Below are 27,357 nucleotides of genomic sequence, written 5' to 3'. Positions count from 1 at the left end.
TACAGATTTCAGCACAAAGGACCTTTGCACCACAATATGCACCAGAAATACGCCTAATTTAAGTGTATTTCTGTTTAATAAATGACCGCCATAATGTGTAAGACATATGCAAACAATCAATTCCCCTCTATCCACTGAATGGAAAGTCAGCACCTGGGTGCTCATTTTAAAAAGAGAATGTCATTTTTGTCAAATGTCTGTACATATGGACTAATCCTTTAAGAAAATACAGTATCTATACAGACTCAGAGGAATGTAGAGTTTAAATTAAAGTGGTTTTCCGAGCTCCATATATATTGATGACTTATTCTCAGGATAGGTCAACAATATCCGACTGGTGGGGGTCCAACTCCCAGCACCTTCACCATCAACTGTTCCCTGCAGCCTATGGAACTGGAACTAGCCCTCTGCACAAAGCCGGAAGCACAGCTCCATTTAAAATGTAATGGTCGTGACGGGTTACTGCAGCTCAGCTCCCATTCACTTTCATAAACCAAAAATGCCACCTAATAAACAAAAAACTAAAACGATAGCAGAAAAAAAAAAGCTTGTGTGTCTGGTATTTAATATTTCAAAAATTGACTTTCATGTAATATTTGGAACTAACATTTTTTACAGCAAAAAATGCAACTAAAAACATTAAAGTGCACAAAAACACATTTAAAACCTACGTGTAAACCTATCCTAAAATGAAGACTAAATAGTCATTTGCAGTTTGACCTTACATAAGCAGCAATGGAGTTAGAATTAGAAAAAACATGGCTGCGCTTCCTTCCATAAGATGAGCATACCTGTCACTGGTTTCTTTCTGATACTGCAGCCCACTTGAAGTGAACAGGGCTAGGCTGCAATACCACAAACAACCTGCAGTCACTTGTGGCGCTATTTCTGATAGGAAGGAGACTTTTTAAAAAAATTCTAGGTTCTTCATGTTTGGATATCTCAACCTACGTGACCAAGGCTATTTGGTTTCCATTTCACGTTAGGCTGTGTACAAATGTTTAAACTTGGATTGTTTGTCCTATAATGTACTGACATAACACAGATGTGCGGCATTTTGTACAGTCAGTGAGCACACATACTTGTACAAGCCATAGACGGAGGGTCCTTATCCGCCCGGTAATAATTCTTCTCGCACACACATTGTGTGGCGCCTTCTTCCTGAGTTGAGCTGTGCGGAGGACATTTGCTGCATTTGAGGTTCCCAGTGACAGCTTTGTAAAATCCTGGTCGGCAAGCTGAAATGAAATTGAACATTTTTTAGATTATTTTGCTTCACTTGCATCTTTTAGTAGTTCTCACCTTAGACAGAAGTAACATATAAGAAAAGGATTTTTTTTAAAATAACTCATCAATCAATATAAAAGTCTAAAAAGCTGCCGTAAGCAGGGATAGTTTTACTAGCACATCATAGCTTCATACTGCCATATATTGCCAAGATAATACTTCCATATACAAGTCACATTACACCTCCATACTGCCATACAGTGCCAAGATAATACTGCCACATGAAGACCACATAATGGCATCATATAGTGCCAATAATAACATAAAGAACATAATACTGACCTATAGGTCCCACATAACATCACAATGTTTCCCAAAATAATACTACAGTAGACTGATAAATAATACTGGGGGATGTTAGTTACTTCTGGGGTCCCTGCTCTTGGTGGGGGCCTAATAAATAGGGGGACTAGGTGATTGCCCAGTTTGATAACCCCCTAAAACCGGTTCTGGTGGTAGGCAAAATATACAGTATATTACCTTGTGTCACGCGTGTACCATAAACAATGGGTGTATATAGAGGAAGCTTTCTGAACGCATCACCGTAGGTGGTGTCAACATGCAGAGCCCTCTTCCCATTAGCAAACACCTGTCCTGTCTGCACTGAATGGGGTCAGGGGGCGAGAGCGCTAATCCTGCAAAAAGGAGCATTATGATTTTCGCTGTGAGGCTTCTGCTTCGTACCGCTGTGAGACCCGGCACACATGTCTCAGGTTAAAGACCATTAGATGAATAGATTGCTTGTGAATCCGGCTTAATTTAATTAAAGGTAATGAATGATAGGTGCATTCTGTAGATATAGGAGGAAGTAGGAAGCACTGATGTATGCGTCTCATCCCAATGTAAGGATAAAATGGGGTCACATTAAGGACGTGAACCTCATCTGTTGTACTGCACCTACACAAATCATTTGGCTATGCCTCTGTGTACTTTACGGAAGCACCACAACCACATTATTACATAGGACTGCCTATAAACCTAGTGCGTTATCACCCTTAAAGGGCATCTGTCAGCAGATCTGTACCTATGACACTGGCTGACCTGTTACATGTGCACTTGGCAGCTGAGGGCATCTGTGTTGGTCCCGTGTTCATATGTGTCCGCATTGCTGAGAAAAACGTTGTTTTAATATATGCAAATCAGCCTCTAGGAGCAACAGGGGCGTTGCCATTACACCCAGGTGCTCTGCTCTCTCTGCAACTGCCGCGCCTTCTGCACTTTGATTGACAGGGTCAGGTGATGACGTTTTCACTGCCTGGCCCTGTAAATGAAAGTGCAGTTGCAGAGATACCAGAACCTCTAGGTGTAACGGCAACGCCCCCGTTGCTCCAAGATGCTCATTTGCATATATTATAACATCATTTTTCTCAGCAATGCGGACACCAATGGACATGGGACCAACACAGATGCCTTCCGCTGCCAAGCGCACATGTAACAGGTCAGACAGTGCCATAGGTACAAACCTGCTGACAGATGCCCTTTAAAGAGGTCCTCCAAGACCCAAAGAATTTAGATAACCCCAGGGATTGTTATAAAATAACAAAAGAAGACTTACTCACCTGTCTGTTCCCCACTCTGTTGCAGTGCCGCTACTCCAGCGCTGCCCGGTTGTCTTTGTTTCTGGTACTGCAGCGATAACATCTCCGACTACTCCGTGTGACCACTCAGGCCAGTGACTGGGGTAGTCAGAGACATCTTAGCAGCAGCGCCAGAGAAAAAGACCACCGAGCAGTACCAGAGCAGGGGTGCTGGAACAGAGGCGGGGGGACAGGTAAGTCTTCCTTTGTTATTATCTCTGCTGTTATCTAAAATGTTTAGGTTCTTTGAAAACCCCTTTAAAATAAAGCTCCAAAATGCAGTTATATTAGTTAAAGGGAAACTCTATTTCTACACCTTCACTGTGCACATGGACACATTATTGCTCTGTACAACCTCCAAGTATATAGGGCATTGGCAGAGGAGATACAGTACAGACCAAAAGTTTGGACACACCTTCTCATTCAAAGAGTTTTCTTTATTTTCATGACTATGAAGACATCAAAACTATGAATTAAAACATGTGGAATTATATACATAACAAACAAGTGTGAAACAACTGAAAATATGTCATATTCTAGGTTCTTCAAAGTAGCCACCTTTTGCTTTGATTACTGCTTTGCACACTCTTGGCATTCTCTTGATGAGCTTCAAGAGGTAGTCCCCTGAAATGGTTTTCACTTCACAGGTGTGCCCTGTCAGGTTTAATAAGAGGGATTTCTTGCCTTATAAATGGGGTTGGGACCATCAGTGGCGTTGAGGAGAAGTCAGGTGGATACACAGCTGATAGTCCTACTGAATAGACTGTTAGAATTTGTATTATGGCAAGAAAAAAGCAGCTAAGTAAAGAAAAACGAGTGGCCATCATTACTTTAAGAAATGAAAGTCAGTCAGTCAGCCGAAAAATTGGGAAAACTTTGAAAGTAAGGGCTATTTTACCATGAAGGAGAGTGATGAGGTGCTGCGCCAGATGACCTGGCCTCCACAATCACCGGACCTGAACCCAATCGAGATGGTTTGGGGTGAGCTGGACCGCAGAGTGAAGGCAAAAGGGCCAACAAGTGCTAAGCATCTCTGGGAACTCCTTCAAGACTGTTGGAAGACCATTTCAGGGGACTACCTCTTGAAGCTCATCAAGAGAATGCCAAGAGTGTGCAAAGCAGTAATCAAAGCAAAAGGTGGCTACTTTGAAGAACCTAGAATATGACATATTTTCAGTTGTTTCACACTTGTTTGTTATGTATATAATTCCACATGTGTTAATTCATAGTTTTGATGCCTTCATAGTCATGAAAATAAAGAAAACTCTTTGAATGAGAAGGTGTGTCCAAACTTTTGGTCTGTACTGTACATAAAACTGTCTATAAGACATAGCAACCAATCACAGCACAGCTTTCATTTGTTGTACAACTAATGAAAGCTGTGCTGTGATTGGTTACCATGCACAGTTTCCACCAACATGGTGGCTCCTTTAGCAGTGGGTTAGAGGGACCCTATGTGCTTCTGTACATGGTTCTGCCTATAGGATATAGAAATATAACAAAACTATGACCAGCATATACCAGTAAGCTAGAGAAACTGCCATTATTTGTATTATTGTATTTGATTTTATTTATTATTGTATTATTACTATTTTTATTGTGTTATTTTATCACTGTATTTTATTTATTATGGTATTAGTATTAATATTGTTATTGTATTATTTTATGTATTACTGTATTTTATTTTTTATTGTATTATTACTATTTTTATTGTATTTAATTAATTTTATTTATTACCGTATTTTATGTATTATTGTATTATTAGTATTACTATTTTTATTGTATTATTTTATTTATTATTTTATTTATTACTATAGTTTACTTAGAATTATTGTATTTGTATTATTTATATGAAATTTGTATTATGGAATATGTATTTGCATCATTATTTGTATGAAAAGTAGATTATTCATCGAAATATACCGTATCTGTTCAGCTGGACAGTACAAAACAATTCCCATAGACAAAGCAAGTTTTTCACATTTATGACATCACCGAGAAAAAAATATGTAAAACTATGTAACAAGACGCTGCGAAGTGCTGCAACGGGCTATACTGTTAAATATGAAAAGCCAAACACCTTCACACTTTTGGAAACAGGTCTGACATGTTCTGCTAGAGCTAAAATGCAGCACACACTTCCGTGACAGCGGGAAAAGGCATCCGGGTGACTACAGGAGGGGACGTCTCGGTGGTATTTACAGCCACGCTAGGGAATACACTGTAGAGAGGGCGCCATTGTCTGCCTCTGCTCCTGGGAAAGAGGTGGCCCTGTCGTCAGCAGTTTCCATGATCTATACAGAAAGTTGTTACGGTGGAAATGAACTGTTTGCAGCCATGCTGTCAAGGATAGCCAGAATCCTAAAGCTGATCCTATGGGAATAACTTCCTTAGCACAAGACACATTCATAACTGTATGACGGCCTTGGGAGAATTCTCTTTGCTCAATTCACACACTTTAGGACTTTTTTACTTTTCTGCTCGTGTGCCCTTATTCTTTGCGGGTAAAGTTGTATTTTTTTAATGGCACCATTGAGTCACTATATTTAGTTTTTTCCAATCATTATGCGCTAAAAAGAGACATGACAAGCTTATTCTGCGGCTCAATACAATTACAGCGATAGCTAATTTATAAAGTTTTTATTATGTTTTGATACTTTAAAAAACTATCAAAACCTTTAACTTTATTGGTTTTGTCTACAGAGCTGTTTGAAGGATTGTGTTTTGTGGGATGAACGCCAGCTTTTTTGGTACCATTTTGCGGTACAGTACCTACAACCTTTTAATCACTTTCAATTCCATTTTTCAGTAGGGGAAAAATGACCAAAAAATGGTGAATCACATATTCAAGAATTACATGAAGCAGGAATCTAAATGGTTATGCTAAAAAGCTAATTACTGAATTAAGGGGTGCAGCTAAATGGGGGGGGGGGGGGGGCTGATGGATCCTGCCAGGGGGGCACAAGGATAAGCGACTGGCAAGGTTATATGTTTAAAGCTATTGAATAAAGGGTGAACTGAATCTTTGCTCCAGCTGCAGGAAAGCCTAGATTTGGCTCTGTCTAAAATTAAGAAAACAAGAAAATGCAGCAGTGGTAAGAAATAGAGATGAGCGAATTATTCTAAAGTTCGATTCGGCTGCTTCGACAAATTTTATAAAAAAATTGCATTGTGACAAATTACTTCGTCATGTAGCGCACTGTAAGTAGTGGGGAGCAGCGATTGTGGCGCCCCCTGTCATTGTACCCCTCAGCTGTGGTGTTCATAGCTGATCGCAGCATCTGATATACATAACAGTGTCAAATAAATAAAAAAACTAAAAAATTTGCTCGCGGCGGCCCGGTCGCCACCATCTTGCTTGAAGAACTGGCACGGAATCTGACGTGGCCTGTGATGACGCCAGCAAATGAAGCAGGTAAGTATGATATATATATATATTTTTCACACCATTTCAGGTTAGGCTACTTTCACACTGCCGTTTTGCCTTTCCGTTTGTGAGATCCGTCATGGGCTCTCACAAGCGGTCCAAAACGGATCAGTTTTGCCCTAATGCATTCTAAATGGAAAAGGATCCGCTCAGAATCCATCAGTTTGCCTCCGTTCCGTCTCCATTCCGCTCTGGAGGCGGACACCAAAACACTACCTGCAGAGTTTTGCTGTCTGCCTGGCGAAGCGGAGCCAAACAGATCCGTCCTGACACACAATGTAAGTCAATGGGGACGGATCAGTTTTCTCTGACACAATCTGGCACAATAGAAAACGGATCAGTCCCCCATTGACTTTCCATGGTGTTCAAGACGAATCCGTTCATGGCTACAGAAGACATAATACAACCGGATCCGTTCATGACGGATGCATGCGTTTGTATTATTGTAACGGAAGCGTTTTTGGAGATCCATGACGGATCCACAAGAAAGTAGCCTTAAATCGGATTCACTACCACGAAGCACAAGGAAATTCGGCTTCGCAGGGAATCAAATTTATCCTGAAATTCGGATCAAAGTTCACTTTGTGGACTTCGATTTGCTTGTATCTATAATTCTTTCTTATGGTTCACATTGTAAATCTCAGCACAACTTCTCCTCCTACGATACACACCTGGCTGGATAAGAGCGTGGAAAGCTCAATCTACAGAATAAATAATTAACAACATCAATGAATATCCAATTATTTGCCATCAAATATGCATAAACATCCCATGAAATCATGGAAGCTATTGTTCTCCTCAGGCACAAGTTCCCATCTCCACCCACCTCTATTAGACTGCGGCCTGCACGTTCATCCTCCACTTGTGTCACGCACCGACCTAGGCTATTTCCTATGATCCTGTTTACGATGAACACCCTGTGCTTCTCAATAGCTGAGTTCCCGTGTTCCCGCCATTTCACTGTGTACAATAGATGCCAGAGGAGAAGAATTGCAGGAAGCGACTTGTTTTTTATTATACTTAGCGACCATTATCTTAGTACTTGGAAACGGCAAGCGCTCTCACTACAGGATCATGCTGCCAGGCATGTGCTACCATTCAGATCGTAATGAATGCAGTTCCTGGTGTCACTACCAGGTACAATACACTCTGTGCAGACGAGGAGTCTTGGAAGACAACTGAACCTGGAACGGCAATCTTGCAGGAGCTTAACTACCAGCGGACTAGGCCTGTCAACTGCTATGGGACCCAGAAAGGGCGCAAGAAAAATTGAGAACGCCAGGAAGCAGTTATCCTAAGGCTATGTTCATATGTTTAGAATTTTGTCAGGATTCAAAGGGGTTGTCCACTTTTTGGCTACTGATGACCAATGTGTATGTAAGATGACTATATGGCACTTACTAATATAGTCATGGTTGACTATGTCATGTTTGTTGGACAAATCTTCTGGACTGTCTGCATAGAGATCCTGTCCATAAGATGGCCGCTGATGGAGGGTCATGTGACCAGACACATTACTCAGCCTCCCCTATTCTTACACAGATGGCGGATGCAGTGTATTTGAATGGAGGAGACATCACATGGAGATGATTTGCCTGGTCACATGACCCTCCATCAGCGGCCATCTTATGGACAGGACCTCTGTGTGGACAGCACAAAAGACTCGGCCATACCTTATGAAATATAGAAAATGGTGCAGAATTTTAACAGAGGCTATATTGGTAAGTACCATATAGTCATCTTACATACACAATGGTCCACAGTGATCAGTAAGTGGCCACCCCTTTAAGCATGGGAATCATAACACAATCCAAGAACATTCTGCTGATAATATGTGAATGGTCTACATGCAAATCCACATTTTAGCCTCATATTTCTGCTGCAGATTCACTGATCCGAGATAGCCTTCAATCATTAGGTAGGGCCGCCAACTGGACTCCTAAGCATAGAGAGCATAGATTTGAATGGATAAAATGCAGGTTATACTGAAAGTATTTCCCACAAAACTATGTAATAATTTGCCCAGTTCCTCCTACTACGCAGATTGTCTTCACATAACGTTCTGTCTACCTGCAGCGGCCACTAGGGGGCTTTTAGCGCTTCCTGCATACTGTCTTTTATTGAGTTAAAACATGACTGGTATGCAGGAAGCGTCCTCAGGCTGCGGCTGTGCATCGCTTTTACTGCGGCAAAAAAAGCACAAAAATGTATGCGGTTTTTGCAACAACATACCTGCATGTCTGCTGCTTTTTCTACTAGCAAGATAGATAGATAGATAGAGAGATCGATAGATAGATAGATAGGCGATAGATAGATAGATAGGAGATCGATAGATAGATAGATATAGAGATAGGAAATCGATAGATAGATAGATAGATAGAGAGATAGGAGATCGATAGATAGATAGATAGATAGATAGATAGATAGATAGATAGGAGATCGATAGATAGATACAAAAAAGGAAGAATATGGCAACCACGAGGTGCAAGCCTGAAAAACAGGCAGCACTCTCAAATAAAAAGTGTTTATTCGCCCATGCTGGAAGCAGAACGTTTCGTCTCTATACTGGAGCCTTTCTCGGCCTAGATAGATATTAGATAGATAGACACAGATGTAGTTGAGCTAAAATTCCCTCTGATAAGACATGGCACAGCGCTATCTCGGTTATCTTGTGACAAAAGCAACTGAAATCCATTGAAAATATAGCTATGTTTTTCTTGCCGTACTTTACTTAATGCGTTAACCATCAAGTTTAGCTCGGCTGCATCTGTAGATAGATAGATGATAGATATTAGAGGGATAGATAGACAGATTCTATCTATCTATCTAATACCTATCTATCGGACTGAGGTGCCTGGGGCCCACCAATGAAATGCATTCTGGGGGCCCACTGTAAAGCTCTATGCAAATATCACCTGCTCACACAGTTGCAGAAAATACTACATGATGCTCATGGGGCCCCTGTATTGCCCTTCTGAGGGCAGGTCCCTGGGGAAACAGGATACTGGCTGTCCTGCCTCTGTGCCTAGAAGTCATCTCAGCCGCCACAAGCGTCTATGATAATAAACTGGGTACTTTGTAATCTAAACATAGGCTGAGTAAGACGCTGTCCGCTACCTATCTATATGTAGTGCTGTCAGAGTCATGTGCCACTTGTGTACAGGGTAGGGAACTAGGGCCACCAAGGGATTCACCTGTTCCAGGGATGGCCAACCTGCGGCTCTCCAGCTGTTGTAAAACTACAACTCCCACCATGCCCTGCTGTAGGCAGTGTGGGCATGCTGGGAGTTGTAGTTCTGCAACAGCTGGAGAGGTCAGGTTGGCCATCCCTAGTCCAAGCCTGACCCATCTACCTAACTGAACAATGCTACATGCTGTCATTGCTGTCCTTAATAGATTGTAAGCTCTTGGAAGCAGGGCCCTCGTTCCTCCTGTTTTAATTGTTGACCTGTTTGCTGCGATATTATTTATGACTCTATCTGTACTTGAACCCCTGATTGTAAAGCGCTGCGGAATATGTTGGCGCTATACAGTACAGTATCAATATGTATGCACACTCCAGCTTTCCTGGTATCTCCATTCCATGGCTTCCATGCTTCAGTATTCGGCTCGGATCAGTCTCATCAGCGGTGCTGAAAGAAGTTCTTCCTCTTTGGCGGTGGGAGCTGACAACCTTTTAAGCAGTTGCCTGCTAACACAGTAAGCCCCCACATGGTGACATGTAGATGTCACTGCAATTGTTGTGATCATTTATCTGAGCTGTTGATTTTTTATTTTTTTTCAGAGAAGCACAGGAAGATGTTACGTGCCATCTTGTGTCACCTGCCCCCTCCTTTCTTCTCGGGTTCTCTGCTTCATTCGTTGCAATTTTATTCCTGCTCAACAGCTCGGGCTTGAAAATGAAACACCTTCCTGTTCTGCGCGACGCTATTTTGACCACAGCTGGAATTAAAAATCAGACTTAACACATTAGTGTTCTCAGCTTGAGTAGGCGACTCCTGTATTAGTAAGGTCGGGGGTCCATGTGTTAAAATGACGTAAGTCACTGATGAAGGTATGAAAAAAAAATCCCCACTGTGTGGAGACAAAGAAGGAGTGTAGGACTGTCTGGGAAATTATACATCTATGCTACTAGGTCTTCTTCATATTGAAGGTCCTATCACAACCCCTTTATTTTAGGAGAGCTGCTGCATTGGCTTCTGGCTCCCGAGACCTCCAGTTAATTTTGCCTTTTGGCTCCTGATTTTCCTTGCAGCGGCCCCTACAGGAGAAATGTAGCATTACACGTGGCCATACGCTGTTGATTAAATGTTAGGATTCAAATGTAAAACATGGACAGAATGGGTCCTAGTAGGATCCTGAGATGACACAACCTCTTTTATTAGTGTGACTATTCTGAAAATAATATTATACACGCATTGGATTTCATTTCTCACGCCTTTGGTCCTCTGCGGGGTCATCCTCTTGACCACAGGAGGAGGCAAGGAGTGGAGCTTCCGGATATCAGTTCCCATTTGACATAAAGGGGTTATCCCATGACTAATGTAAAAAATGTAAATTAAACATCATATAGTACATGACAATCTTTTTCTAACAAAGCTAAAACCAGCCCTCACATCGATCCGGAGATCTCCCCATTCATTGCTCTGCTAGATTTATATCAAGCTGGAAGCTCAAGGGGAGTGTCCTTTCTGCTGCAGCTCAGCGGGCGTGTCTCAGGTCTCCCTATCACAGCTCAGGAGGCGTGTCCATGCTCTCCCTATCACAGCTCAGGGGGCGTGTCTCAGCTCTCCCTATCACAGCTCAGGGGGCGTGTCTCAGCTCTCCCTATCACAGCTCAGGAGGCAGTTGAAGGATGAAACTGAGCATGTGCGGCCTTCTAAGTGAGCCGGACAAAGAAATAACAAAAGAACAAACAGCAGGTTTGCGCTATACAGATACATTTTATTGAATAACTCAGTAGCTATGCTAAATTTTTTATAACATGTAATTACAAAAGTACTCAGATCCAGGTGCTGGTTTGAAAACTGTACAACATTTTTTGTGGGACAACCCCTTTAAGGGCCCTTTTCATGAGCCGACAATTGAACAGACCATCTCTAACCAGCGTTACTAGTAATGCTTGTTAGCGATGATCTGGCAATGTAAATGCACCGCCGATTACCCGATGAACAAGCAAAACACTAGTTCATTGGGTAATTGTATTTTTGTGCAGCACAAAAGATCATCGTTTCCCAGTGACATATTGTGGTGTAAGCATGATCAGCTGCCAGGAAACAATGAGACAGTATGGGGGAATGGCATTAGCGATCGTTCCTCCACAGTATGTAAATGCACCGGTCTCCTCCGATAGGTATCAGCAGATTGACGGAAAGGAACACTTTCTTCCTGACAATCTACGAGATCATCGTCCTGTGTAAAGGGACCAATAATGGTAGGGAACACATACTATCCTATGCAGCTGGGTCTGAATGCCTGGTCATGGAGTGTCGCCCTCTAAGGCCTTAGTGGACCCACTGTACATGAGCTAAATAGTGAACCCAGTAACCCAAATCTAATTTCTTTACAACCGAGCAGAATACATTACAAGTTGTATGTTAGGTGTTATAGTTAGCATTGTAAGTTAGAGCATTTTGCATGCAAAACATAGAAAGACACAATATGGAAGGTGAATGGATGCACTGGAAGCAACCGGATGTGTGTACAGTAAAGAAAGCAGTACATGAAACAGCAGTTATTATTTAGAGACTAGTAATCTTCGCTAAATGACTAAACTAATCTAGAACCGGGCAGGGGAGTTATACAGCATCTCTTCAGCTTGAGATTTATTGACAACCCATTGAAAAATGTATAAAGATGGGGCACACAGGGCCAGACAGTATTATGCATTCCCAAAAAGTCAACCTTTTAAAAAGTTTTGAAAAGTACTGAATCTCATGACAGGTTGTAATGAGATGATAAATATGACATTATTCATTGCATTAGTCCAATCTCTTAGACTAGCAATGATAGCCAGTACAAGACGTCTACATACAGACAGCTGGTATCTTCTTAGACCTAGAGGAAAGTCTACTTGCCTTTTTCCATTGCTTCCATTCTAGGTAGAACTTGAAGCCCTTCTTTCTATGTTTAGACATGTTGAAGCCGTTTTATAGACAGATATGGGATTAATCTTAATAATTTAATAAAGGACTTAAAGGGAATCTGTCTCCGTGATTTTGTGTATAGAGCTGAGGACATGGGTTGCTAGATGGCCGCTAGCACATCCGCAATACCCAGTCCCCATAGCTCTGTGTGCTTTTATTGTGTAAAAAAACAACGATTTGATACATATGCAAATTAACATAAAAGAGTCATATCTTACTTGTGTGACCAGAGAAGAGTCATATTTTCAAGCTCTGACTCATCTCAGGGTAATTTGCATATGTATCAAATCGGTTTTTATACACAATAAAAGCACACAGAGCTATGGGGACTGGGTATTGCGGATGTGCTAGCGGCCATCTAGCAACGCATGTCCTCAGCTCTATACACAAAATCACGGTGACAGGTTCCCTTTAAAAGGGGAAGGGGGAGGAGGGGAGGCAGACCTTTCCTCAAGTCAGTTCTTCAATATCAGATCCCAGCAGGGGGGGTTTCCACGTTACCTATCCTCAGGACAGGTCTTCAATATGGTTATGCTGACAACTATCTCAGGTCAGCTGACACCTGCCCCCCCGAACATCAGTTTCAGCAAACAGCTAGCATCTGAAACTATATGGTGGACAGAGCCAGAGGAACAAGGATCCATCTACTGTGTGGTGGCTGTGTCCGGGCAATGCAGTACACTGGCACCAGAAAACAACACAGTGGATGGATCCTTATGTCCACTGTATAGTTTTCGGGATCGACGGCTAATTGATGGGAGTGCCCAGTGTCGGACCCTCACCAATCTGATAATGATAAACTATCTTGAGGATAGGTCGTCAATATCTAAGTACCAGAAAAAAAACATTTAATAATTAATATCCAGTTTGACGTTTATCTAGCTCCAATGTATTCCTCATTCATTAATGAAAAACCTTGCAGAATAATTCGCACCACTAAATAGTTTTACTTTATGGGCCCATCAAAAAATGACATTATATTATATAGATAGTGGTGGAGGTGAAATGTGCCCTCAACCATTCTGTGTCCCCTCTCCACATTATACTAGATATATATCATATACTTACAAACTTAAAGATCAGGGTCAGACCACCACTACGCCCCTATATATTATACAGTAGCTGTCCCCTATCGGGACCCTCTGAGACCAGTGCCTGGATGCTGACTGCCAAAAATGTAGTAAACAACTAGTTACATTACAGATCCGTTAACAAAGTCTGGTAAAAGTCTACGCACCCTGAATATGAATGACTGTAGGATCTCTGGTTATGTTCAGATATGACAAGGAAGGGACTGGATAAGAAGCTACTCATCTAAGTTATCTAAGAAGAAGGTTATCCTGGTAAAAAAAGAATCTCCAGTCACACAGAGTCAGCACAACGGTCATCGGCGGCTGAGGAAACATTAATGTTCTCATTTAGCCTCATCTTGCATAGCAAAGCTTTTATACAAAGCAGAAAAGAGAGGAAAGGAACATCCCTCTCAACTTGGATGTCTTAACCAGCACCCCAGATGGAGAAGAAGAAAGAGCTTATTGTGTATGCAGATGTCGTTAATGAAACAGCTCTCCAGAACAATTCCGTCTGAAGACCGATGCGTTTAACCCTACAAAAGACTATAATGCCAGCCGAAATGTTAAAACGCTGCTAAATTATTCGACAAATATTGCCAGCTGTTTGTGTTTTCAGGACAAAGCCCTCTTGATCGGGACTAATGATGTAGCCAATGGCTTGGCAGCTATGCCAGCATCAGCGCTGATGAGATAAATTGGCCGCTAGCAAGTCTATACTGTAACATCTTGTCTTTGCTTAAAGAGGACATGATTGCTTGATTTCCAAGCCTGTCTGCGGATACAAGAAAGACTTGGAAAATTCAATTAAACCTCATAACTGGGTAATGAGCAAACCTTTATAAAAGTGACTAGTAAAACCATGGCTCCAGAAATGACTCCAGGGCTGCACTCGAACTGCTGGTTACCCATGTAGTAATTATATTTTAGGCTTGATCATGAAGACCATGCTTAGGTTTTCCTCACGCTTAAAGGAGTTATCCAGTAATTAATATTGATCACCTATCCTCTGCTACCTGAAACAGCTGATCGGTAGGGGTGCTGGGACTCAGACCCCCACCAATGTGATAGGTCATCATTATCCATTCCTGGATAACCCCTTTTAGCGACACCATATTGGCAAAAGTATGTGGACCCATCTTCTCGATTATTGAGCTCAGGAGTTGCAACCACATCCATTGCAAACAGGTGCATCTCCATAGACAAACATATGGTGGTGGTACAGGTTGTAGTAAAGAGCCTAAACAATGCCACCTTTGCCACAGGTCAGTTTGTGATATCTGATAGATTTGCTCTGGTAACCTGTAAGTGTTATTATTGTGACATAGAAGCATCTAGAAGTAACTCCCACAAGGCTTAATCTCAAGACGATGGACCACAGAAGCCACTGAATGCTGAAATACATGGCACATGAATAATGCCTATCCTCTACCAGATCAGTGAAAATGTGCTCTCTACCAGAAAATCATTATTCAATCAATTTATTATCTGGCTGTCCAATGGATGAAACAGGGTTTGGCAGAAACGCTATTCACCAGAATACCCGCTGTAAAAGGCCTTTTATACTAGCCAACTGACGGGAAAGTTATACCTTTTGTTTCCGATAATTGCCTATCATTAAGCAGAGGGGAGAGCTGCATTTACATACAGGCTCTTAAAAAAATGGATCTGTCACCATTGATTTACATTGTTTTCCATTTTTTCCCCAGTTTTTATGATCGGATACGAAACCGCATTTTGCAGTGGTTTTGTGTCTGGTCACAAAACGGAATGCTGCCAGAACGGAAGACATCCTCATGCATCCTGAACCGATCTCTTTCCATTCAGAATGCATGGAGACCAAACGGAAAACAGCAATGCAAGTATGAAAGTAGCCTTAAAGGGCTAATTTAATGAAATCTGGATACAGACCATGGACCCTCAAAGTGAACCTGTCACCAGGAAATTCGCTTTTAAAGCAGGCACAATGGGAGACATAACTTGTGTCTATTCAAGCTGTTCAACACCTATTACGGCCCGTCAGATTTACTAAAGGTAGGGCCAGTAACTGGCATACGTTATAGCTCAAGTCAGCCCATGGCTGACGTAGATTTGAGATTCTGGCGCACAGAGATGCGCCTGATTTATTAAGAGGAACTTGCTTCTTAATAAATTAGGAGCATCTTACTCCAGTGCACTGGGATCAAGTCTGGTGTATGGGAACGCCAATCTTGATAAATGTTCCCCCATCCCTTGTAGGACTAGCTCAGCTCAATCAACCTTTCATTGAACGATCCATTGCTTCATGCTTGAGAAAAAGTCATTTTAATCCAAATGCAAATGAGCAGTTAAGTGCACCGATGGCGAGCCCAAGCCACTCTGTGCACCCTTGCTCCCGCTGCTTCTTCTGTCAGCCCCTTGCTCTACTTCACAGGGCCAGGCGAGGTGACTATGTAGAGGAAGTAGAAGGAGCAAGGTGCACAGGGTGGCAACTACTATTGCCCTAAGGTGAAACTTTTTCCTATATTAATTATTTATTATTGATTCATATTTGAGGCACAGCTTTATGACCCAGACCATTACACACAGTGCACAGTAGTAGTGACTTCTTAGATGGTTGAGGGACTCAGCAGGCAGAAGGTCCCAGAACTTACAGCAACCTTGGCGCGTCCTATAATTATGCCATATGTTATTAGCTTAGAAAGAGTTCATACTTTGCAGTCCTAGAACTGTCCACATGCAACAGGAGTAATGGTCAAAGAAGATTATCCTAAGGAAGTACAGACCCTCAGATTCTTCTCCTCTTGTATAACCAAGCACAGAATATACATTTCACTGATGAAATCCGGGGATGTCCACGTGACCTGAGGTTTGTCCAGGCCATGGTCATAAATGGAAATAGTTATAGGAACCTATCCCATTTTATTGTGGAAAAACAAACACAGTAAAAGTCATTTACGAAAACTTGTAGGCGTGCATAGCTCTCCATTGTGCACAGATGTTTCTAATTCCCTTACTTGCATATACACCCATATTTTAATTTAACTTATACCCCCCTCCCTTGTCAGAATCAGCAGGCGCTGCTTACTGTTGCAGAATTGTAGGTCAGGCTGGAAACGTGCATGGATGCACTTCACTTCCAAACCCATTTTACTACCGCTACAAACGTTTTTTCTTCATTTATTGAATGCGTTCTGTCGTATATCACTTTTATATGATATAGAAATGCAGTATACGAGGTATTTCCTGTGAAAAGATATCTGTTACAGCTCTGACTAGTCAAAAAGTCAGATAGATGCAAATAGTGGAGTGAAGAAAGCAAATATTACAGAAAACACCACTAAAACATAACTTGTAATATTACTCACTAAAATGCCTTCTATTTACCTCCTTTTGCTTATTATTCTCGCAGGGTTGATTATGAAAGAGATATGTCCCTACTCCTTTCCCTATTGCTATTTAGACCCTACCTAAAAACGGAATGGCCACCCCGATAGGGGCGATCCCGTGTCATGGTCAGAGTCCTGGTTATTCATGAAGTCCTGCTCTCCTGCCACCTGCTGATGACTGACAGTCTTCTACCTCGTTTTCTCCCTTTCTCTCTAGGAGAGAACTGCCAATCATCAGCAGATGGGTGAGAGCAGGAGATTATGGATAACCAGGACTCTTCTGAAGTAGATTTGACTCTTTTCAAGGCCTGGACTGCAATGATTATGATGCTGGTTCTCGGCAACCACTTACTTTTAGCTCATGTGTGACACACCGCTGACATCAGCATTTCTGTCAGTTATGCTGCCCTCAGTGAGGTTCGCATAAAGTTGATGACAGGTTCCCTTTAATACCTGACATATATCTGTGTATGGGGTGTGGTCCCTGATGAAATCGGAATTGTTGGTTCAGGGTACCGCACAACATCATAAGCTATCTGCAGGGTATCACAGGTCATGAGTATACCTGATATATTTCAGGATGCCTATATATATATATATGCAATAGATCATGAGATTTATCTGGTTTGTTCAGAGTGCCACAGTATTTATCTGATATTTTTTATGTAGGTCTTTCTTTACTTTGGGTTTCTGAATTTTTCTTTCTTTACCCCTATTATATGGATATACTTCCATTGTGATATTGTCCCCTGATGAGCTTGTGCCTGTTGGCACGGTGAAACGCATTGGAAACAAGCGTTGCATACTATCCATGGTTTCATTTTGGTACATATACAGTATACACACTTTTTTATTATTTTTTTTTGTTTGTTTTTCTTTAACCAAGGTTAGGTGTGATGTACCAACAATTTTGACGTGACTACTGGACATGAACACTCTCTTTTATACTATAGTGATGGGATTCTTTTCTGTGCTAGGGTGACTAGGAAGTTCCTGACACCGGATCGCCCCTATCGGGGTGGCCATTCAGTTTTTAGGTAGGGTCTAAATAGCAATAGGGAAAGGAGTAGGGACATATCTCTTTCATAATCAACCCGAATAATAAGCAAAAGGAGGTAAATAGAAGGCATTTTAGTGAGTAATATTAAAAGTTATGTTTTAGTGGTGTTTTCTGTGAAAAGATATACATTATAGGCCACGTAGTCTATATCCTATGGGCGGATTCAGTCTTCTACCCACTCGAGTCCAATGACTAATGACATTTTCTCTTGTTGTTACACACTTTAGTTTGCATTAGTGCTATTTCTGGGATAATAGCTTGCCAGTATTTGACCTCCCATGCTGGCATGTCACACAGTTACTGGGGAAATGGGGCAGATTCACTAATACTGTTGAGTTTTGCACTGTTTAAGAATAGCAATCCAAGTTTTAACATTAGACAAATTGTACTGTTACCATATACTATTCAGGTGCACAGATATCCTGCCCAGATTTATGCCAGAATTCTGTTTTTTGTGCCATGGAATTTTGTCCAAGTGGAAACTAAGCAGACAACGGGGAAACATTGCTAAGGCTGTGTTCACATCACCGTTTACTTTCCCGTTCTTCTGATCCATCAGAAGAACAGAAAAATAAACCAAAAAATGGATCATGTATTTTAAGCCTCTGTTAAGCTTAATTATGCACATTTTGCATCCTTTTTAGCCATTTCCGTCTGAGATCAGTTTTTTTTAGATGGAAGAAAAAATAATTGTATAGGACTATTTTTTTTGTCAAAAATAAAGGATCTCAGACTGGAATGGAGCTTATTATGATTACAGGGGTACCAAATGCTGTTTAGTGGTATTTCTTACTAAGGCTACTTTCACAATAGCGGCAGGACGGATCCGACAGGCTGTACTTCCTGTCAGATCCATCCTGCCGCGAGCTCCTCCTCCTATAATGGGGACGGGGGCAGAGCTCCGGCGCAGCACGGCAGTGGACGGCGAAAGGCCGCCGGACTAAAAGTACTGCATGTTTGACTTTTTAGTCCGTAGGCCTCTCGCTGTGCACTGCCGTGCTGCGCCGGAGCTCCGCCCCGTCCCCATTATAGTCAATGGGGACGGAGCGGCAGTCCGGTGGCACGGCGAAATAGCGGCAGGATGGATCCGACAGGCTGCGCTAGTGTGAAAGTAGCCTAAGGATGTTACAAAAACTTGAATACAGTAGTTCTGCTTTTTGTTTTTTGTTTTTTTAGTAACCATAACTTTGCAGATAATTGTAACTTTTACCATGAAAGATAAAAAAGGTGAAAAGTAAAAATAATATTTTTACTGCCAGAACTTTTACTACTAAAAATTATGTTACGGGTTTTAATGAGATTTGAACCTCAGACGTTCTATACAGAGGCATTACCCAGGACAGAGCCTTGCAAGCCTTAGCTATAGACATGATGCCACCAAGATAGGGAACCAACACAGTGGACAATCACTATTAGTAAGCGGTAGTATGTGTTCTTTCCTGTCAATTGAGGCTGAAAATTGCAAAACGGGAATACCCCTTTAATGATGCTTTATGTTATAACATCACATAAAGTAACTGTTCTACCACAGATCTTATTCTAATGTCACTGCCCATCAATAAAAGGTGCTTAAACTCTATTAAAATTGTGTCCTGTCATTAGTGCTAGGAGATATCCTGTCACATCCAATTACAGCACTAATGTATTAATACACAGATAATCGGAGTGGATATAATGTTGCTATACATGTCAGTGCACTCTGCTCTGTTGCGACACTACACAGTGAGCCGTGAACACATCTATAGTAATATCAGATATTCACTTGGCTCTGCTCATTACGTTATGTGCCAACATACCAGATTGAGAGCTACTTTCCACCTGGTGTTGGAAGGATCTGCCAGCAGTATTACATGCATGATACATTATTGCCACCAAAAAGAAAACATTCTCCTATTTATCTAATATTTTTGTTGTCATTTTGTTATTTTTCTGGTAGGATTTTGTTTTTGTTATCATAAGAAAATGCTCCCCCTTCCATTGGGACGTTTCCCCCTATTAACTGCTCATCACCACTAGGTAGCACTATTTAGTAGACTAATTACTACAAAATTTTAATCAAACAATATCAAATTATTAATATATCCAGTATTAAGAATTTCTAACCAGTGATGGCCAGTTCGCCGTGTTCGCCCGCAAACACCTGCGTGCTGCCATCTTAACTCATAAGTCCGGCGATGCACAGGTAAGCCCTTACCTGTGCCTGTGCCGCGAGCCGGTCTGAAACAAATGCGGTCAGCGGGAGCAGGCAGTTCCGAGAAACAGCCGCCAGGGGCATTCATCGGGCTGTTCTGAGAAACGGCTGCTCCCGGTGACCGCATTTGTTTCAGACCGACTCGCGGAACAGGCACAGGTAAGGACTTACCTGTGCCTCGCCGGACTTGTGAGTTAAGATGGCAACCCGCATGTGTTCGCAGGCGAATACGGCGAACTGGCCATCACTGTCCCTAACCCCCATGAGCTGCTTATACACTTTACACACTTTTTTACTTAAATTTCTCATCCATATATAATAACAATTGGGTAGTCCCACTCAGTGGCATAACTAGAACTGACTCAGCCCCACAGCAAATTTTTGAATGGGAACCCCCCCCTCAGTCCCTTTAATGCAGACCTCAGACCACACCAAAAAGTACTCACCTCTCTTCTCCTACGGGCGTCTCCACTCTTCGTGCAGCCCTGCTCGCTGGGGACGCACTACACTGTGACCTGACATTGCACAGTGTCAGGTCGTATTGCGCTCCTTCTGCACGCTATGTCCTGTCCTGAAGCTGTGCACTGCCATGACTTAGTGCAGAAAAAGAACAGTTAGGCATGATCATTCACTGAAGGATCACATACCAGGTAAGGCTATCAGCAGTAGAGATCCCTCTATGTAGGTGCCTTATGAGGGTGTCCTGAATACTGGTGCATAATCACTTGTGTTTGCCCACACAGTAAATGTACAGCTTTAGAAAATGTATTTTCAAATATCCCATTATGGAATTCTGAGAAGAAGGGAGTCTGTCAGCAGTTCTGACACCTCAAAACTGCCTGCCGAGCTATGTGGGCAATGCGGAGGGCAGTGTACAAATACCTATGTGCATGTTCATGCTTCTTGCATGACTAAGAAATCAAAGTCTTAATTCTCTATAGTGCTGGGATTGCAGTTGCAGCAGGAGCATTCTCGTCAAGTACAGTGTCTAGGGATCTCAGCGCTGAGTATTCTCCAAATCCCCCTCTGTGACAGCTTTAACAGTCTCTCTAGTAATAACAAAAAGGGATTGTCCAAAGTGGACAGTCTCTTGGAAGAAGATCTGTCACACTACAGTCTTCATTAAACGGATTGTCCAGGACTTCACCAGTATTAGATCAGTGGCGGTACAACTGCCAAGACCCATGCCAATCAGATGCCTTATAGTATACCAGGCTTAAATTGTATACTGGCTGATGGTATTGCAGCTCAGTCCTAATCACTTGAATAGGACTGAGATGAAGAAAGTCCATGTGTGTCCAATGGAAGTGGCGTCGCGGGCCAAGGAAGAGGGAGCAGAACTGACCTAAACACTGAGGTCCCTTCCAACAGCTGATCATGGGGGTACCTGACGTCAGACCCCTACTCATCAGATATAAGTGACCTATCTCGAAGATAAGTCATCTGTATTTAAGTCCCGGAAAAACACCTTTAACCTGTTGAATAGATTGGATAAATGGTCCTTCCCTTGAACCTCCATTTGAAGGCCATTCAAAGACTTGCACTGTGAGTTCCTTCACATGGCTAGTATCTACAGTCGTGGCCAAAAGTTTTGAGAATGACACAAATATTAGTTTTCACAAAGTTTGCTGCTAAACTACTTTTAGATCTTTGTTTCAGTTGTTTCTGTGATGCAGTGAAATATAATTACATGCACTTCATACGTTTCAAAGGCTTTTATCGACAATTACATGACATTTATGCAAATAGTCAGTATTTGCAGTGTTGGCCCTTCTTTTTCAGGACCTCTGCAATTCGACTGGGCATGCTCTCAATCAACTTCTGGGCCAATTCCTGACTGATAGCAACCCATTCTTTCATAATAACTTCTTGGAGTTTGTCAGAATTAGTGAGTTTTTGTTTGTCCACCCGCCTCTTGAGGATTGACCACAAGTTCTCAATGGGATTAAGATCTGGGGAGTTTCCAGGCCATGGACGCAAAATGTCAATGTTTTGGTCCCCGAGCCACTTAGTTATCACTGTTGCCTTATGGCACGGTGCTCCATCGTGCTGGAAAATGCATTGTTCTTCACCAAACTGTTGTTGGATTGTTGGAAGAAGTTGCTGTTGGAGGGTGTTTTGGTACCATTCTTTATTCATGGCTGTGTTTTTGGGCAAAATTGTGAGTGAGCCCACTCCCGTGGATGAGAAGCAACCCCACACATGAATGGTCTCAGGATGCTTTACTATTGGCATGACACAGGACTGATGGTAGCGCTCACCTTTTCTTCTCCGGACAAGCCTTTTTCCAGATGCCCCAAACAATCGGAAAGAGGCTTCATCGGAGAATATGACTTTGCCCCAGTCCTCAGCAGTCCATTCACCTAACTTTCTGCAGAAGATCAATCTGTCCCTGATGATTTTTTTGGAAAGAAGTGGCTTCTTTGCTGGCCTTCTTGACACCAGGCCATCTTCCAAAAGTCTTTGCCTCTCTGTGCATGCAGATGCGCTCACACCTGCCTGCTGCCATTCCTGAGCAAGCTCTGAACTGGTGGCACTCCGGTCCAGCAGCTGAATCCTCTTTAGGAGATGATCCTGGCGCTTGCTGGACTTTCTTGGACGCCCTGAAGCCTTCTTAACAAGAATTGAACCTCTTTCCTTGAAGTTCTTAATGATCCTATAAATTGTTGATTGAGGTGCAATCTTAGTAGCCACAATATCCTTGCCTGTGAAGCAATTTTTATGCAACGCAATGATGGCAGCACGCGTTTCTTTGCAGGTCACCATGGTTAACAATGGAAGAACAATGATTTCAAGCATCACCCTCCTTTTAACATGTCAAGTCTGCCATTTTAACCCAATCAGCCTGACATAATGATCTCCAGCCTTGTGCTCGTCAACATTCTCACCTGAGTTAACAAGACGATTACTGAAATGATCTCAGCAGGTCCTTTAATGACAGCAATGAAATGCAGTGGCAAGTTTTTTTTTGGGATTAAGTTAATTTTCATGGCAAAGAAGGACTATGCAATTCATCTGATCACTCTTCATAACATTCTGGAGTATATGCAAATTGCTATTATAAAAACTTTTCCAATTTTCAATATTTATCTAATTCTCAAAAGTTTTGGCCACGACTGTATACGGAGAGCTAGAAAATGAAGACTCCCAACCTGAAGGTCAAAACAGAAATTTCTATTCATATTACTACGCCTCTAGTCATAACATTAAAATATCTCAGAGGACAGAACTGTGATCAAACCAATTTCTTCTAAAATCTTTCTCAAGAAATATACCTATATCCTCTTTTCAAAGGGCCATTTTAAAGCTTTTTCCACAGTAAATAGAAATGTTAGATAGTCTGTAAAACTACTTTGTCCCATGAAGTAAAGTAATACCTTGCCGACCGTTTAATATCCAATATACAAACATGTGAATGTAATCTCATGCAGCAGATTTATAGCGAGGGCTCCTATTTTAATTTTGAACGTTTCTGTGCTGGTCTTGGACAAACAAGTCTCCCTGATCACAATAAGACGTGGCGTGTAGGTAAGATATACGAGGACACAGGGTTCGATTTCTCCAGCTGTCTCCCATCCAGCTGAGTTTGGCACTCGGCAGTTGCTTCTGATTTGGAAGAGCTTTTATAACGGGCTAAAATTCCTGCCATACTCATCAGGACACCAGACTAAGCAGCTGGGCGGACGAGGATAGCACTATGTGCTTGGAAGGTTTGTTTAGTCTAGCAGATACAGGATTCCCCTAAGAAGGAGATGCTTGTTTACATGTGACATAAATTGGGACTTTTCTAGAATCTCGGGAAAAGCCGACGATCCAAATACAGTATTTCTTCTATCGTATTCACTGATTATTTTGTTTAAATCTAAGATGTTCAATGTATTCTAAACATTTGTTCTGTTTATAGAAAATCAGTAAATGTATACTGTACGTAATGAAATATACAACTACAAGAACCCTAAATTATACGGCACTACCACATCAAATTCATGCACTTCTATAAATGGGGTCTCTATTACTTGAAAGCTTAGCTAGGCACATACAGTATTTTGGTCTTCCACCAAGACTTCATGTTAGGATGCCTTTGTGATTACAGATATAGTGTGCATTTTGTTAAAAGCATTCTTTTGTAAAATTAGGCAGGTGCAGCATAAAAAAAACTAACAAAGAACAAAAAAATAAAACTTTCTTACTTTTAAGATGTCCCATCAGTTCTCAGCTGCCTCACTGGTCCCTACTGCCCTAATCTGTGTTGGGTCTGCAGAAGTCACAGGTAAGGATGAGCAAATTTCTTAAAATTTGATTCTGTCTGATTTGGCCGAATCACCCATCAGATTTGATTCAGGTCAGAATGAATTCCAATTGCCTGGAAAAGTCTTCCTTCCTCCCTCTCCCTCTCTCTCTCCTATCCTCAATTGTTCCATATCAAATCACACAAAATTATGATACTAAAGAATCTGAAATTTTGAAAAAATTTGGGCCAAATTTCCATGTCAATTCTCTCCTTCAGCTGAGACCAATAACTGGTCATAGTGATCATGGAACCAATTGGAGCTGCGGGCAACAATTGGATATTTTAAAGCAGTTTTTTTATTACTTTACACTGCTCTTTGCCACATTTTACAAAAAATCCCGGCGCACCCTGCACCCTTTTAAGCGACCATTTAGTGGGCAAAATTGCACCGATCAGGACATGCTCTAATGTAAAAGTGTCTGTCCTGGTGACAGGCGCCCTTAAATTATTGTCATAAATCCATTCCTGCTCATAGACACAGTATCGGTCTACTCCCAAGTGTAATGACCAAAACATTTTTTCTAAGTTAGTTCATGGACATAATTTGAAGAGTTACACAAGTGACATAAGTTTAGCCAATGATCAGGGCATAGGGTCCTAAATTACAATACATTTTTACACAGAGATTTTACAGCTTGGTGAGTGCTTTTCCCCCTTAAAGAGGACCTTGCACCTTGAAAAACATTGTGAACTAAGTATGCTGCCATGGAGAGCGGCGCCCGGGGATCTCACTGCACTTACTATTATCCCTGGGCGCCGCTCCGTTCTCCCGTTATGCCCTCCGGTATCTTCACTCACTAAGTTATAGTAGGCGGGTCTTCCCTTGTCCTGTGGGCGTCTCCTTCTCCTAGGCTGCAGCGCTGGCCAATCGCAGCGCACAGCTCACAGCCTGGGAGAAAAAAACCTCCCAGGCTGTGAGCTGTGCGCTGCGATTGGCCAGCGCTGCAGACTAGGAGGGGGAGACGCCCACAGGACAAGGGCAGACACCGCCTACTATAACTTAGTGAGTGAAGATACCGGAGGGCATAGCAGGAGAACGGAGCGGCGCCCACGGATAATAGTAAGTGCAGTGAGATCCCCGGGCACCGCTCTCCATGGCAGCATACTTAGTTCACAATGTTTTTCAAGGTGAAAGGTCCTCTTTAAAGTCAGAGTTAAAAATATCTCCAATCTGCCCCCCATTGACAAAAAATGTTAAAAAAGAACCATCTGTATCTAATGTATTCAACTGTAAAATTCCTATTCAATTCAAAAAGAAAAAAAAAAATAGCCCCATAAATCAGCTTCAAAATCTGTGCCAAAAACAGGATGTTATATGAAAAACTGGGAGATTCAGTGTCTGATTTTATTCGGTCTCATTTTTTTAAACCATATGAATATCTGCTTAAACATCTCCTTAAAGATTAGCGAACTAATCGAAACGCGTTGGAGAAAACTTTGGTCCTCCTGGTCCACCATAGCCACTGCCGTGACGTCACGCAGCGCTCCGAGCGAGCGCGAACAAGCGGCTTCTTTTAAACCACGAGCTGTGCCACCGGCCGGGGCAAGCTCAAGAAACAATTTTATTAAAAACAGTTGTTACCATTAGGGCTCAGCTCCCCAAACCTTTCCTCATCCCGAACGGCACCAAAAACAAAAAGAAAAAAGAAAAAAGAAGAGAACCGGAAAGACGCAGAAGAACAGCGCATACAGAGGAACATCTAGGATTAAGACATCACAACCAAACTGTAAGTCCCTGTTATAACCACTGCGTATCTTCATGGTGCCATTCTGATTGAGAAAGCAAGAGGGAGTACAAGTCGCGCAGTACCTATATATATATTGCACACATCATTTATTTGATATCCAACGGTGGCGATACCGTTGCGGTACCGCTGCGTCAGTTCAACTCAGTGCAAGCGCCGGTGTATCACTACTGTTTTATCTCCTTAAAGTGACTTAACTAGAGAATCTGTTACTTAAAGGGGTTGTCTGGGTTCAGAGCTGAACCCGGACATAACCCCTTCTTCAACCATCCGAGTGGAGCATCAGAGCATTTCATGCTCCGATGCTCTCCCTTGCCCTGCAATATGCTTTTTCTTCATATCCGGTGACGGACCAGGCTTTCTCACAGTATGCTAGGCAGAGGTTTCCGCCTAGCAGTGAGCCCGGTGACATCACCGGCACTAATGGGCGGTCTTTAGCGCTGCCCTGGCCTGTAAAACAGTCTAGGGAAGCGCTAAAGACTGCCCATTAGTGCTAGTGACATCACCAGGAACACTGCTAGGTGGAAATCTATGCCTAGCAGTGTCAAAATGTATAGAAACAGCCCTTGCCCTGCGCCAAGCAGTTCAGGGCAAGGGAGAGGACTGGAGAATGAAATTCTTCGATGCGCCACTCATAGGGACTGGAGGGGTAAAGAACGGGTTATGTCCAGGTTCAGCTCTGAACCCAGACATTCCCTTTAAGGTCAGGTCCAAATCAGTGTATTGTGAACATATTAAGCATGTGTCCCAGCCTGACCTTTAGCTTACGGACCCGAACTCATAGCATCACAAAACTCTATGATGCTCTACGTTCAGGACAGTCATACCCGCGGTTAGCCTGGTCACACATCCAAAATACAGACACGTAGTGCATCTATAATACACCCACATGAACCTAACCTCAAAGTTGCACTGTTCCTTTCATTTCGCCATGTCTACGAGTGATCTGTGTGGGTCTGGGTCATGTGCTGTCTGTAACCCATCTCCAACCAAGTGCTCTGAAGAAGAGTCACCATGACACATACCAACTCCACCGCAAACCTCTTCATTATATGGAAGCAGTTTTTTTCAGTGACCAAAGTTATATTATTAGTCACATTGAGAAAGTACAACACATACAGTACAAGCCCAAAAAAATGCAAAAAACTGAATATACAGGCGATAGAGTATATGTCATCTACCTTGCATCACTAAT

The 27,357-nt window shown here is 42.2% G+C and overlaps 1 protein-coding gene across 2 annotated transcripts in view; it reads right to left on the bottom strand.

Annotated features, from left to right (window-relative positions):
* Positions 1 to 27,357, bottom strand: part of EPHA3 (EPH receptor A3) — a 371,911-nt gene that overhangs the window by 131,568 nt on the left and 212,986 nt on the right. For both annotated transcript variants that reach the window (XM_040423262.1, XM_040423263.1), the window contains exon 4: positions 1,083 to 1,238. In XM_040423262.1, coding sequence (XP_040279196.1) covers positions 1,083 to 1,238 — 156 coding nt within the window. The remainder of the gene's footprint in view (positions 1 to 1,082; positions 1,239 to 27,357) is intronic.

The sequence above is a fragment of the Bufo bufo genome, chromosome 3 (genome assembly GCF_905171765.1).
Source record: "Bufo bufo chromosome 3, aBufBuf1.1, whole genome shotgun sequence".
In the NCBI taxonomy this organism is placed as follows: domain Eukaryota; kingdom Metazoa; phylum Chordata; class Amphibia; order Anura; family Bufonidae; genus Bufo; species Bufo bufo.
The sequence above is the reverse complement of the archived record's forward strand: the minus strand, read 5'-3'. Positions and strand labels throughout refer to the sequence as shown.